The sequence below is a fragment of the Lethenteron reissneri genome, chromosome 36, assembly GCF_015708825.2.
Source record: "Lethenteron reissneri isolate LAM-NWPU_2019-01 chromosome 36, ASM1570882v1, whole genome shotgun sequence".
NCBI classification, from domain to species: domain Eukaryota; kingdom Metazoa; phylum Chordata; class Hyperoartia; order Petromyzontiformes; family Petromyzontidae; genus Lethenteron; species Lethenteron reissneri.
Genome location: NC_083814.1, coordinates 4,519,737 through 4,533,969, shown reverse-complemented (window position 1 = coordinate 4,533,969; position 14,233 = coordinate 4,519,737). Strand labels below are relative to the sequence as shown.

Below are 14,233 nucleotides of genomic sequence, written 5' to 3'. Positions count from 1 at the left end.
AAATATAAACGTTTTGTTAAGCCCGCCACCACCCGACACAGCCAATTAGTGATGTTTGTCACGTGATTGTCACGTAATTGGCATGTGTTTTACGTGACAACCCTTATTAATTGGCTGTGTTGGGTGGTGGCGGATATAACGACACATTTATATTTCCCCGATCTAACCCAAAAAAACACGTGTTATCGAAGTCTTATTTTAATAATGAGATTCACTTGCTCCAAATTAAATTAATGGTAGAGTATAATAGACGCGTGCGTTTTGGTTGAATAATGTTTGAATGTGTCTGTGTCTTCTTTCATAGATTACAGACTTTTTGCATATGGCACAAATGTAAACGATATCATTCTGCAGTCCCGATTGACAGACTTTGTGTCTCCGTACTTCATGCCACCCTATGATTTTCCTTTTGGTTCCAAGTTCTTCCAGAAACTATACGTAAGTACCGTAGTGGCAGTGCTCAGTGTAAAATATCTCGTGCAAGAAAATATATATTTTTAAATTCTCATTCAAGTTAGATGGCTAATCTACTATACTGTGTGTGAAAGTCATATTTCTATAGATTATAATTGTTTTTAGTGAGATTGTAACAATTAATTTTTTATCGTACCGTTGTGTACATTTAATATATGGTAAATGGTGCTCCTGACACAGTAATGGATATATCATCTTTATATTGTGAGAATAAGTGTCTGTAGAACAATATCTGCTGATACTGCAATAAGTAATTCCCTAGAGATGGCACTCCTTCATATAGCGTCGAATGAAGAATACGCCGAAGTAAACCTGACTACATTTTGAAGTCACATTCCTTTGCAAATACATTTGTGTTAAAATTTGAATCTCCGCGAGAATACGTATTTATAAGATGACTTACACCAATGTCATCACATGCTGCACATGCACACCTGTCAAGCCCTTATCAGTGCCTACCTTATTACAGACCAATTTAGACCTTATTGGACACCCCATGCCCTTATAAGTCTCAACGTTCATCCTACAAAGTCCCATCACAAAGGAGAAACACAAATTGATTTGTTTTCGCCGTACTAAAACGGCTCTACGCTGTATGGACCTGAAAACTCTATTTCCCTGTACAAGTACACATGGTAAACCTATGGGTTGACAGGTATGCATATGTTGCTTTGTAATAATCTGCTATTCCTGTGTTCCAGTTTTCAGACAATGGGGTGATCGTCTTCCAGCAAAGTGAAGAGACGAATAAATTTTCCTATCCAAATCCCTTCTCCGGTGGCTTTCCAACTTCATTCTCAGTCACAATGATTGCTGTCTTCTGGGATGATTCTGACTTCTCGTCGAATGTCGGCAAGATCTATTATCAGGTTTGCCATGACGACTGCACTCCGCTTAATTCACGAATTACACATTTTCAATACAGATTGCATTGGTCGTGTGATGTTTTTTTAATCTTGTCCCTTGCCTTTAGCAATTGTGTGCGTAGGTTATCATACAGCATCATCATGGGAATTTCATCTGCAGTATCGATCCAACGATATACTGCTTTTATGTTTCTAAACAAACATTAATGCGTGGAGAAATGTGTTTTCGTTCTTTGAGACAATGTGTAATTTCCTTTATATTGTAGTCAAAAAAAGTTACAGTAATTCCCTGCGCAGATGAGCATTGAGGCAGTGCTCATCTCCCGTTTATGGCCCTGAGCTGGTGGAGGAAAGTTCCACATTTCTATGGTAGGGCGAGTCTATCCAAAGGACAATTGCTGCTGACTTCGCCACAAAATGGTAACTCATTTTGTTGGCTCCAGAGGCTTTGGTGGGCAGAGTCAACGCACCAACCAGGATTTGAACTTGGAACCTTTCGATTTAGAGCTTCTCACTCCACCGCTGGCCCAACTGGCAGGATTATCTTTATTGGGACAAAAATATATAATTCAAAGTCTAATACAGTCATTCAAGTTAACTTAACCCCACTTTTTTTGTTGAATGCAGGAGTATGATTTTACGGACGGCAAAGTCCAAACTTCGCACGCAAAGGAACTTCGGCAGATGGTGCAGGCGCAGATCAGAGCCAACTTCACGCAAACGGAAGTGCAGACCTACACGCCCGTATGGATGCTGAAGATCACGTGGGAAAACGCCACAGCTGTGCCAGCCAACAGCAACTTGAATTACGTAAGGATGTGATTTATAGTATTCATCAGATGTCGATTTAGATTTACCCACCCCTGGCCGTCAAGCCCGAACACTCACTAATGCCATCATATAGCCCAAACGCTCACTATTGGCATGAAATAGCCCTCTTTGTAAAGGTCATCTCAGGCGTACCTTATTAAATAATTGCACTTACATTACAGTGCACGTACGAGAAACGACTTAATCCCTTTTGAATGGCAAGGGCCGTTTTCTCTTTCCGTTGACCAGCCGTCACAGAGCAGGGGCCGATTGGTGCGAGACGTTTGTGTTCCATTCATAGATGGACTTGAACTGGTGAAAACCCAGGAAAATTGGACTGGGTAAAACGCGAGGAAATTGAACTGGTAAAACATATTCGGTTAGAGATCCGTTGGGGGTGACTTATTTGGAATTGATTTGAAGGAGGGGGGCCCTGTTTAGAATATTTCGAAAAGAACAGTAAAAAGTATAAAATGGGGCATGAATAGAACTCTGATCGCCTTTCAGATAGAGCTTCCTACGAGTGAGCGTCATTGTGCGGCTGACTTAATAAAGAGCCATACCTAAAGCGCAACTAGTTGTGGACTGCTTCTCATATTGATATTAAAATGTTGTGTAATGGTAATGATGATGATGCGTATTTACGCTTCTTTGCTTTAACCACTGGGTATGTGTCTTTCTTTTTGTTTCAGACAAACACATTCCAGGCTGTGATTAGCACCGATGGCGTCTACTCATTCTGCCTGATCATGTTTAAGGATGGAGGCATGCAATGGAGGACGGAGGCTAGGGACAAGCTGGCAAACAACGCTTTTATAGGATTCAACAGGTGGGTGATCGAAGTCAGCTTCGGCCCTCTTATGATTAAACATTCCGTTAAGATTTTATCTCAAAGAAGCATTTCAAATCGAGCACAACCTGAAATTGTATTCGTCAAACATTCTAAAGCAGTGCTTCTCTACCTTGACTGCAGCCTTACATCCCTTTGGTTCTCAAGTGTAAACAAAATGATAGTAAATACATGGGGTTTGATTAAACAAAATAGTTGCACTTAGGTGACCGTGCTCAATTTGTGTTTCGTTCATTTACTTTCTAAAAAAATCTGGCATGTCTCACGCCCCCGGCAGGTATGTGTACACCCCGGGTGAAGAACCACTTCTCTAAAGCAAATGCATAAAAAAACATTCTCTAAAGTAGACAAGGCAGCGTCGTCACCATCATCAGCCACATTTAATCTCCGGGGTAGCAGAGGTGTTCTTAATAAACAATGATTTAACACACTTCACTCATTTCTGTGAAGTGGAACACAACAACAATCGAGTGGCCTAGCGGTATGCAATGCAGTACAGCATTTAGGTTTTATCCTAGGAGTATTTAAAGCGCAATGAGGCTACACACTATAACATTCACTGTTTTAACACCATCTACTTTTGTTTGCCGCTTGTGGAAATAGCATGTGCTTGTATTTGATTCTAAAATGCCACGTTTTTATCATCTTTGTCAAGTGGAACATCTGCCGCATACATCGACCCAGTGTCATTGAATGCAACAACCAAGTATCGTCCCGACCAGGTCAAAGGATTGCTTACTGGTAAACGTGCATAATGTGGTGTATATATGTTTACATATTGTTTATTATCAGCCTATTACTGGATGTCCTCAGAAAGATGTTGCCCACTGACATAGTAACCCACCTCAGTGCCTCGCACGCCAACTGAATTAATCGCTCCATCTCCCCGGTGGATGTCCTCTCGGGAACATTCCCTCCCCCTAGCTGCCACTTTTATATGTATTACCCTTCAGGCAAATCACTTGCATGAAAACTGGAGTAAAATTTGATCGCCTTCAACTTGTATAGGTTTTCGAATCCAAGTGCTCCTCTAAGTCTCTATGCAATTCCGAGGATGCACTATCACCTCTACACACTTCCTTTGTGAACTTTTCAGTTTTTTATTCAGTTTTATTTTGTACACGTCCACGTGTCTGATCCATACACCGTAGCAATGTTTACAAAAACATACTTCCGAGAGCAAACGTTCATGCGGGAAAGCATTACGGAATCCATGCTGATGCATTCATTTCCCCACTTGACTCACTTTAAAACCTAACATGTTCACACTTTAATCATTTTAGGGAGCATAATAATTTAGTGGGAGGGTCGGTAGGTGAGTGGGGAGGGTAGGTGAGTGGGAGTGTAGGTGGAATGGGAGTAGGTGGGTAGGTAGGTGGGTGGGGAGGTGAGTAGGTGGGGGGGTAAGTGGGTTGGTGAGGTGGGTGGGTGGGGGGGTAGGTGGGTGGGGAGGTAGGTGGGTGGGGGGAATAGGTGGGTGGGTGGGTGGGGGAATAGGTTGGTGGGGAGGGTTGGTGGGTGGGTGGGGGGCCTAGGTGGGGGGAGGTGGGTGGAGGGTGGGTAGGTAGGTGGGTGGGGGGGTAAGTGGGTGGGTGAGGGGGCTGCGTGGGGGGTAGGTGGGGGGCAGGTGGGTGGTGGGGGGTGTGTAGGTGGGTTGGTGGAGAGGTGGGTGGGCTGAACCTTCAGCAGAGGAGCTCAGCCGCCTCTAAATCCCTCCTGCCCCACCGGATTTTACGACGCTTTAGGTTTGATGCAGAGAATACTACTTCTAAATAAAACATTTGTACACATATGGTCGTTATTTTGTATGGTGATGATATCTTAATACCGTATATATTTTTAACCCTTATATGGAAATGAAGAGTTAAACAATATATTATTCACACAATGCTAACAGAGTAATGATTTTGTTTTGTTCAGGCCTAAATGGAAGATTCGCCTACAATCTGACAGACATCGTGCCAAATAGAAAAAATACAAAGCATCAGTGTCTGAATTGGTATTCAAACGATACAGCTCAGCCGTCTATCAACCCCATCAAGAGCTGTCCCTGTTCCTTTTGGCAAGGAATGTTTGACATGTCCTACGTGGATGGAAACCTCATCACCACGTACGGCTACCAGCTTCCATATGTCCCAGGTAAATGTTTATCGAATATTTACTTGCATTGCATTGGTCGAAATGGAAGATGGAAAATCCTGGTATGAAAACATATTCCTCCTGTAGCCCATGTCATCAGTTGTTATCTCTCAAAAAGAAAGAAGACGAGTGTTTGCTTTCGGTTAAAAAAAAAGTTCTAAACAGTGCCCGGTGTGTACCCATGTTGTGTTCTGAAAAGTGTCGGTGTGGCATATCGTCGTATACTGGCCAGTTTGCATCACTGCGATCATGTGTTGTGATGTAACATTGTTTTATTACATTGTATTGTAAAGCAATGTAACTATCTCTCACGTCATGCTGGAAGACAAATTGACATATTTATTCCAGCTCACAAAATATCCCCCAAAATGCAACCACTGTTTTATTAAATACATTTAGCAGGGCAAAATATGAGAACTACAAATTACATTCATATTTAAAGGCTTTTATTTAAGTATATAAAATGCTGATAACTATGTGCCTTTCTCCTTTACTCCTTCTACACGTGCTATCGTTCCCTCTTGGGCCAAAATAAAACCCCGCTCTCCATTGTATATGTGTTTAACGCACATTGTATGTCATCCGTAAATATTTTTTTCCTTTACCCTCTTGTGCTAAGACCAAAGTTGATTATTTTTGTTTTTTCCCAGGTGCATTTTGGAGTCTTCAAAACTTCTGGACAGATGCCAATGGTGGAGGGGTGAGATGCCACTACAACCGATGGGGCGCCCTGGTGTCCGGGTGGTATGAGCGCTACCTCCCCACCCCCTGGACGAGTTTGTCAAGAGTATCGAATCAGCAGTACCTGAGTAAGCCCCAAAGTTTAAATAGTTTAACCTGGTCAACTCAAGAGGTCAAAGGTGCAGCCGGGGCAATTCGCTTGCTCACACCACTGTTGGCAGAAGGGCCTCCCACAAGAGGGAGCTCTGGAGAGTCCCTCTGAGAGGGTCATTGGCCTATTCTTCCATGCTGGTTTTGGAAGAGGTGGGATTACCCACACATTATCCCACCACACATGACCTGAGATGTTAGCTACTTCACCTGGTATACAGAAGGTCGTGGGTTTGATCCTGACCCCGATGCCTGTATATTTGGAATTTGCATGTTATTTCCCCATGGTCGCGTGGATTTTCTCTGGTCCTTTGGTATTTCCCTCGACATTTAGACATATCCGTTGAGAGTATTTGGCTGCTATACATTTCCATGTGATAAGCCACTTCGTTGTGCTATCATTTGTGGCCAGGTCGCTTCTGAAAAATAGCTATATAGCTCAGTTGGCCTTACCTGGTAAAATAGAAAAAAGTTTTTAGTGGTGTACTCATTTACAAGGCAGTAACGTGGCTCAGTAATAGCGCATGCACCATCTTGTTGTAGAGGTTTACGGTTTTAATCTAGCGGCTGCTCTGATTAGTACTGCAGGTGGATTAACTATGAAAATACTATGCACTGACTCATTCAGTGGACTTTAAAGACCCCGTGGCGTCATCTGCAGAAGTAGGCCATTGTATGCCCGCTTCATGGTCAATATATGCCAAATTTGAAGAGATGACTCGCTTGGATGTACATAGCAATCATTGCCCCCTCCTGTGAAAACTTGGCAGGACCCTCCTGAAAAAGAGACTCAGTGAGACTGTCCTGGGTGAACAAGCTAAATAACAGTAAATAGTAATACTGTTAGGTGGACCGAGGTTGGAGGAAATGTATCAACTGCTATGCCGAAATATGTATTTGAACCGGCGACGTTTGGATTGCCAACCATTAAACCATGACAGCATATCCTTCTTTTATGTAAATTACAGTCTATTTAAATTGAGTAAAATATACCTTTTACAGATGCGACATTGTTAATTATTGTTACGTATGCGCAGTATGTTTGTTTTTGTCAAATTTACAATTCAGCATGTTTGAAAATCATGAGTATAGAACTTGAACGCATATGCAACAATGACTTGTGGACTTGTTGCCATAGTCATTCATTCTTTACATTACATTTTTTATATGTTTTCAGCAAATGAAGTGGACCCGTACAACGCTTGCTGCAGATCTGGAGACAAGGGACTGTGCAATATGTACCAGCAGAGGCGTCCCTCTGACCGTTGTTCATACTACAGACCACCTTTCTACGGTGATTCTTCTCTGAATTTGTGTTCACTGTTGTCTATATTGTTAACAGATATCAGTATGTAGGACAAAATAAAATATCGATTTGATCTTCATTATTACCCTTGACCTTTATATGGAAACCATGAAGAAGCGGTCCTGATGACGTACCGCTTGCGTTGCGATCGAAACGTCGTAGTGTTTTGTTCTTTTTGGTTATTTTCTTTGAACCTATCAACGTGACTTCTTAGTTTTCATTATTTCGATACTGGCAAAAAGGTCCCATAGATATTAAACATTTTCTTTTGATTTTTTTCAGCAATTCTCATTGGCGACCCTCACATCACAACACTGGACAACGTCTCTTACACGTTTAACGGCCTTGGAGAGTACACAATCCTGGAAGTGTTTACAAACAATGTCATAAACTTCACCATGCAGGGTCGAACTGGAATTGCAAGCGCCAATGCGAGTGCCAATGTGATCACTAAAGCCACTTCATTCATAGCCATCGTAGCACAGCAGATCGGTGATGACAAGGTACGTACCAGGTGGTTGTTAAACGGTCTCGGGTGTAAATGGATGGCAGATTAATGTAGGGATTTGACTGCACAGAACACGCACTGTGCGAGGTATATTATCATATGGAAGACAAGTTGCTATCGGTATTTAATTTTGTTATGTCGCAGTTCCGTGAGCAGTGCTTAAATTCAGCCGGGACCGTGGATTGCTGTTTCGGGATTTATCTCGGCATGCCACATCCATTCCTTCCTTATTTTGTCCTCATGATACAGCAGTGGTGTGTCTAGGATTATGACGGACAGGAGTACCTTGTACTGACCGTGCCCCATGATGATAATCCCGACTGCACACTAGCCTTAAAGTGTTACAGAAATATTTAGTGAGAAATTAAGCCCCTGATCGCCGATGATTTTGGGAGGCTTTCATCCAGCAGTGGATTGATCATAGCTGATGGTAATTAGTTAACATTGCATGTTAATTATCACGTGTAAATGTGTACAATAGTTATCAGTTTGAATAATTTTGATTTTAAGCTTTCGCGACTGAAGGAATCCATACTCTTTGGTTCTTTCAGTAAAGTCACGTAGGTAGAGAAAATATAAAATTAATAATATTAAAACACGACGTTTCGACCGCAACACAAGCAGTCTTCATCAGAAAATATAGTGAGAGATCTGCCGCAGCAAGAGGTTATATAGGTTTGAGCTGTGTGCAACCCAAGGGTAAGTGGGTGGGGCTAGAGATGGATTTGCATGTACATGTAGAAGATTAGCATGTCAATGTCAGAGAACCGGGCACAAAAACACCTCAAGGGCCACAGGATCTACACCATTGGCAGCTGCGCTGTGAGAGGAAAGCGTGTAAAGGGCTATGGTGGCCGAGCCAGTGAGACATACAGCCCATGAAACAGCAAGAGCCATCGATACATCTAGGCTAAGGGAGCAAAAGCGGCCATGTTAGTGATACCTGAGCCTGTTAATGCAAGGGCATCCAACAGGGAAATACAACTCAGAGAGTCGGAGGGTAACAGCCAAACGACAGGCAGGATGGAAACATCACAGCACACACACACCAGGTTAGTCACGCTAATCTTCTACATTTACTTGCAAATCCATCTATAGCCCCGCCCAATTACCCTTGGGTTGCACACAGCTCCAACCTCTATAACCTCTTGCTGCGGCAGATCCCTCACTATATTTCCTGATGACGACTGCTTGTGTTGCGGTCGAAACGTCGTGATTTATTATTTTTCATTTTATATTTTCTCTACCTACATGACTTTACCGAAAGAACCAAAGAGTTTGAGTAATTTTCTTAACTGTTAATGGGCCACTAATGTACGATGTTGATGAAATATTTAGTCATGGGAACATTTTCTGAATCATTATTGAGAATTTAAATTAAACCAACACCTTATATTGCTGTATTTATCTTTACCAGCTTTAAACAATCCACATTAGGTAGACAATTTATGTACATTTTCTGGGTTGCATAAATACAACATAATATTAATCGTTTGACATTGGTAGATTTGTTTTACTATAGCATTTTAAATGTTAGGATGTGTGCGAAGCAAATTATGTGGGCTCACATTATGGTCTGGATTCTATGTTCAAACTGTGCCCAGATAGAGCGGATGTAAAAATATAACCTTACAAATAAATATCGTTTGTTAAATTAAGCAACTGAAATACTTTGATTGAATAATGTGCTAAATTAATTCTAAAAGTATAATTACTTTCCTAAAATTATATTTTCAGAGGGATATATTTGAGAAATCTGTATTTTTTGCAATGCTTTTTGTATCCTATAGTCTTGTGAGATTGTTAAACCTTTTTAAAAATATGATTTGTTCGATAGGTTGAATGGATCCTGAAGAACACCAGCATTGTAATGTTAGTCAACGGTGCAGTTGTGGCTGTAAACGGTAACACTCATTTTAATATAATGCACTTACAGTTTTAGCATCTCTTTTGACAATACATTTCGATGCATGATCATAGCCAGTGATGTCTGAATATTCCCTATATAAGGATATATTGTGTCCTAAACATTTTTTTTTCATGAGCAACACTGACATTTTTGTTTCAACTAGATGAAACTGAGTGGCTCAGGGTTCAGTGTAGGATGTTTTTGGTGACTTAGCCAGGTCAACAGTAACTACATAAAACAAAAATCCCACCACCGCATAAACATTTTCTTTCCACTTAATCTGATCGAAGTTTAAGCTCTGGGAGTTAAAGCATAAAACATGCATCAACTATCATTCTGCATGGGGAAAGTATAGCGCCTTCCAGTTTGTGTGGATAAAAGCAGTAACTGAAGAAAATATCACGTGTGGATCTGTGGTGTAAACTTCCACTGGTTGTTCTCCAACCATGGGGTGATGGGACACATGACAACAGTTCTGAATGGATCATTTAACTCGTAGCACAAGTGCACTGTTGAAATGCTGAGTGGGTGGGGAGCGGGACAGGGAGGCAGAAGTTAAGAACAAATCGAACAAATTGGCTGACGAAATATATTTTTAAATTACAATAGTGACTGAGATGTGCAGTAGCTGTGTTTTTTTTAAACACCTGTAAACAAATCCACAAATTAAGAAGTTAGCAAAATGTGAATGCACCATTGTGCCATATTACACAGAATGTAAATTAGAAGTTGAACAATAACTGAAATACTTAATCGTATGTGTACAGGATTCCGAATGAGATTGATAGGATGAAAAGGAAGGATGAGCAAGGATGATGACGATTTTCTGCTGTAGACGTTGGTGTAGGATCAGCGCTAAACATGCATAATGATGAGGTTAATCAATGGAAGGTATCTTTACATTCTAACTATATTAGGTATGATATGTTGTTAATCATAATTGGTAAGTTCTCAGAAGGAAATCGAGCCTATTCTGCAATAAACCGTCAATGACCAAATCACCCAACAATGGACCCAATCTCATCAGATCTCAGAACCTAACAGAATTGAGCTTGGACAGTGGATGGGTCACCACTGGCCTGCACGGCGTGGGAAGGCCATTATCCAGTAGTACATGTGAAGTAATTTACACTGGTAGTGAACTGACACAACTAATCTCGGATGTTTTAAAATTTGAATTTCTCAGGTTCGTTAGGTTCGTATAGCAATGGAAACATAGCGATTAAGACGGGCCCAGCGAATGTGGCGGCCGTGTTCTCCTCGGGCATCTCTGTGAACGTGTCGGGGACTTCAGGAGCCCTCAACTTCATCACGCTACTGCCCGAGCGCTTTGCATCTGCCAAAACACAGGGCCTGCTGGGTGAGTTTGGCGGCTCGTTCACAATGAAGTAAATGTGGGCCAAGGGCAAGCAGATTTTAATTTTAAACGTTCAGCTCTTCCGTGGCATTTTCCGATCATGTTGTCACGTGTTGCTCGGCATGTTGTTCAACGATTCAATCCCCGTGCTGGGAGCTTCTTCAGATTCTGGGCGCTGCTTTCGGGAAGTGGGTGGAGCGAAAAATTCAGACATCATCGAAAAAAAACCACCACATTCCAAAAATACATCGCAGAGCTGTACAGCACAACTCTAATAAGTAATATTTAAAAATACTTTTTTTTTTTTAATAAACAGCTTTAATGAAATGTACCGCACTAGTAATGGCAGAACTCCACGACTCCAGGAAGTGGCCCTGAAGCTTGCCGTGACGTAAGGGACCGTGGTGATTTACAGCCAACGTCAGTTGAGCGTGGACAATTAGACCCAAGCCGAAACATAACATATAAAATGAATGTTTAAAAATATATATTTTTAATGATATAATATAGTATTGTCATCAGTATGACAAAAGTATACCAAGTTTGCAGTCGATACCACATTGGGAAGTGGGTAAAATTTTAGTTACAAGATTTGAGGATACGACAACAACATAGTGAGTTATTAGAAATCGTGTAAAAATAATGTTTACAAATATATTTTTTAAATGATAGAATATAGTATTGTCATCAGTATGACAAAAGTATACCAAGTTTGCAGTCGATACCACATTGGGGAGTGGGTTAAAATTGAGTTACTAGATTTGAGGATACGACAACAACAACAGAGTGAGTTACAGTAATAGGAAGCGTGTAATAATAAGTATAAATGTACACTTTATTACGTAACGTCATTCTAAACAGGCTGTGGTATTTTCCTGGGCTATATATTCTCCTTCTGATGTTCAAAGCTGTCTGCAGAATGGGAATCCTAGGAAGCCACTCGCACAGGATTCACAAAGACGTGATATAAGTGCCAGTTTTGTTTTTTATAGTGCCCAAGGGGTCAATAAAAACCAAGTATCACCTTGTAAGAAGTGAATAGTGGTTTATCTTTGGATAAACTGGCCTCTACCTTCGCAATATTTTTGTGTTTAGTGTATTGTCCTTCCTCCGCACCTCCGATTAGCACGGTTGGCTACGTACAGTGAAATAAATTCAACATACGTACAGAAACTAAAATGGAGAGCAGTTACTGTAAGGTTTATTATTGGTGTTATTTGAGTTGGGTCAGTGTGACCTCCACAGTGACATTCTATAATTGGGGGCAAGTGGGAGATAACTTGGTAATGTTATCGATATATATTTTACCGTATATGCTTTTAACGTTTTTGTTCATTATGCGAACATAAATATTTACAGGTGTTTTCAACTATAATCCAAAAGATGATTTCACATTCAAGAATGGAACTGTGCTGCCATTTAATGGAGCAGATGTGCCTGCGGAGGCTAAATTGTATGATTTTGCAATTACATGTAAGTGGTGTGAAGAAGATCACTGTAAACATTTGCTTGAAGGGTTTAACATACACACTTTTGCATGCATTGATACATTAAATAGACGTCATCAACTGCAGTTTTAGTCATTATATAATTTCAGCCCAAGTACATTCATCGTTATTTGATAAATGTAATTTCTGTATTTGTAATTTAAATGTTTAAAATGTCTTCACTACAGTTAAGCTACGAGTGTCATAATAATAGGACCACATAATGTGTTTTAATATCTGGAACTTTTATATGACTCAAATTAAAACGTTTAGCAATTAAATATGGCAATTTTTCCTAAAAATGTAAGAAAGTTTTGAGTGTATTAGACACGTTAAAGATAGTACAAATAATGGATATTTATGCTGTGAAATATATCTTTACAGGGAAAACTGCAGCTAATGAAAGTCTGTTCACCTATAACACCAGTGCTGGGGAGAGCTGGGACACTTTTAACAACAACAGCTTCATGCCGGTGTTTTATGAAGACCTCATAAATCAGACATCTCCAGAACAACTGGCCAGTGTTAATGTTTCCTGCGGAGGCCAGAAGGACTGCATATTTGACGTTCTGAGTACAGGGAACACCAACTTTGGACTGGCCACACGGGACAGCTCTGGAGTCTACACATCATTGGGCAAAGTGCTACGTACGTCTTAAACAAAATGTCTTTCTTAATCATTATTGATACCGCATCTCCCACACAACACTCCTCTAGGCAGAAGAACACAGGTTTATTTGAGAAAGTTATTGAGTAAAGGACGTGATTGAAGACTAACTAGACTGTTCAAAAACATTTCAGTATAGATCAGTGAGGATTCACAGGTGGTTCACAAGGGGTGTGGTAAGTGGTTCGCAAGATTGTTGCAGATATTACGATTTAGAGTAGTTATTGGTGCAAGGTGGTCCACGAAAAAAAGTCTGAGGGTTGAAATTATTTGGCTGCTAACACATTCCTATGGAGGGAGCTGGTAGGAACATTAGGTTGCTCGGTCAATGGCCAGGGTCAATGGCGGCGTGGCTTGAGTAGGTTAAACGTTGAGTTTTATAAGGGCACCACGGGGTGACCAGCCCCTCCCCTTCCCACCCAGCCCCTCCCTGCACGACGGACGGACACAATAATCCCCTGTGGGCTGGTGTAACCAGGAGGTTCCTACCAGTATAAATGTCCAAAATTATACGCCACTTTGTTGAGCTGTCATTTGAACACTAGGTTAATACCTCAGTGGGCTTTGCCTGGTAGGATGGGGATGGTTTAGTTGTATTTGTATGTGTTTTGGTAATTTGTTTTCCTTTCTTGTACTTTGCACTCCTATCGTGTTTTTGTACTGTTTGTTGTTGTAACGTTCTTACCCGCCGCGACTGGACATCTGTGAAAAAGAGCTGTGTAGTTCATCGGATTCCTCCAGTATAGTAAATACACATTCTCATTCTGATATAGACAATATACATAACAAACGAGAATACATAGATTTGAAAATCTGAACTGTGTATCGGGTTAATTTTTTATTGTGGATTTTTGTAGATAAATATTGTGACACAATGAAGGCAATGTAACGCTTATGCTAATATCCATACAACATATGCATATATATATAAATATATATCGAAATATAAATAAATATACGCGTTATATTAATATATAAATTTCAAGTCGACACTGCCTCAAGTAGCCTTTATTAAATAGGCCAAAAATA

The 14,233-nt window shown here is 40.7% G+C and overlaps 1 protein-coding gene across 1 annotated transcript in view; it reads left to right on the top strand.

The window, feature by feature from the left end:
• Positions 1 to 14,233, top strand: part of LOC133351031 (mucin-19-like) — a 285,024-nt gene that overhangs the window by 246,296 nt on the left and 24,495 nt on the right. Inside the window, exons 105-117 of the mRNA XM_061565914.1 lie at positions 305 to 438; positions 1,176 to 1,343; positions 1,968 to 2,150; positions 2,843 to 2,979; positions 3,656 to 3,741; positions 4,921 to 5,139; positions 5,790 to 5,948; positions 7,148 to 7,264; positions 7,559 to 7,779; positions 9,622 to 9,688; positions 10,880 to 11,053; positions 12,410 to 12,523; positions 12,922 to 13,185. Of these exons, the coding sequence (XP_061421898.1) occupies positions 305 to 438; positions 1,176 to 1,343; positions 1,968 to 2,150; positions 2,843 to 2,979; positions 3,656 to 3,741; positions 4,921 to 5,139; positions 5,790 to 5,948; positions 7,148 to 7,264; positions 7,559 to 7,779; positions 9,622 to 9,688; positions 10,880 to 11,053; positions 12,410 to 12,523; positions 12,922 to 13,185 (2,043 nt within the window). The remainder of the gene's footprint in view (positions 1 to 304; positions 439 to 1,175; positions 1,344 to 1,967; positions 2,151 to 2,842; positions 2,980 to 3,655; positions 3,742 to 4,920; positions 5,140 to 5,789; positions 5,949 to 7,147; positions 7,265 to 7,558; positions 7,780 to 9,621; positions 9,689 to 10,879; positions 11,054 to 12,409; positions 12,524 to 12,921; positions 13,186 to 14,233) is intronic.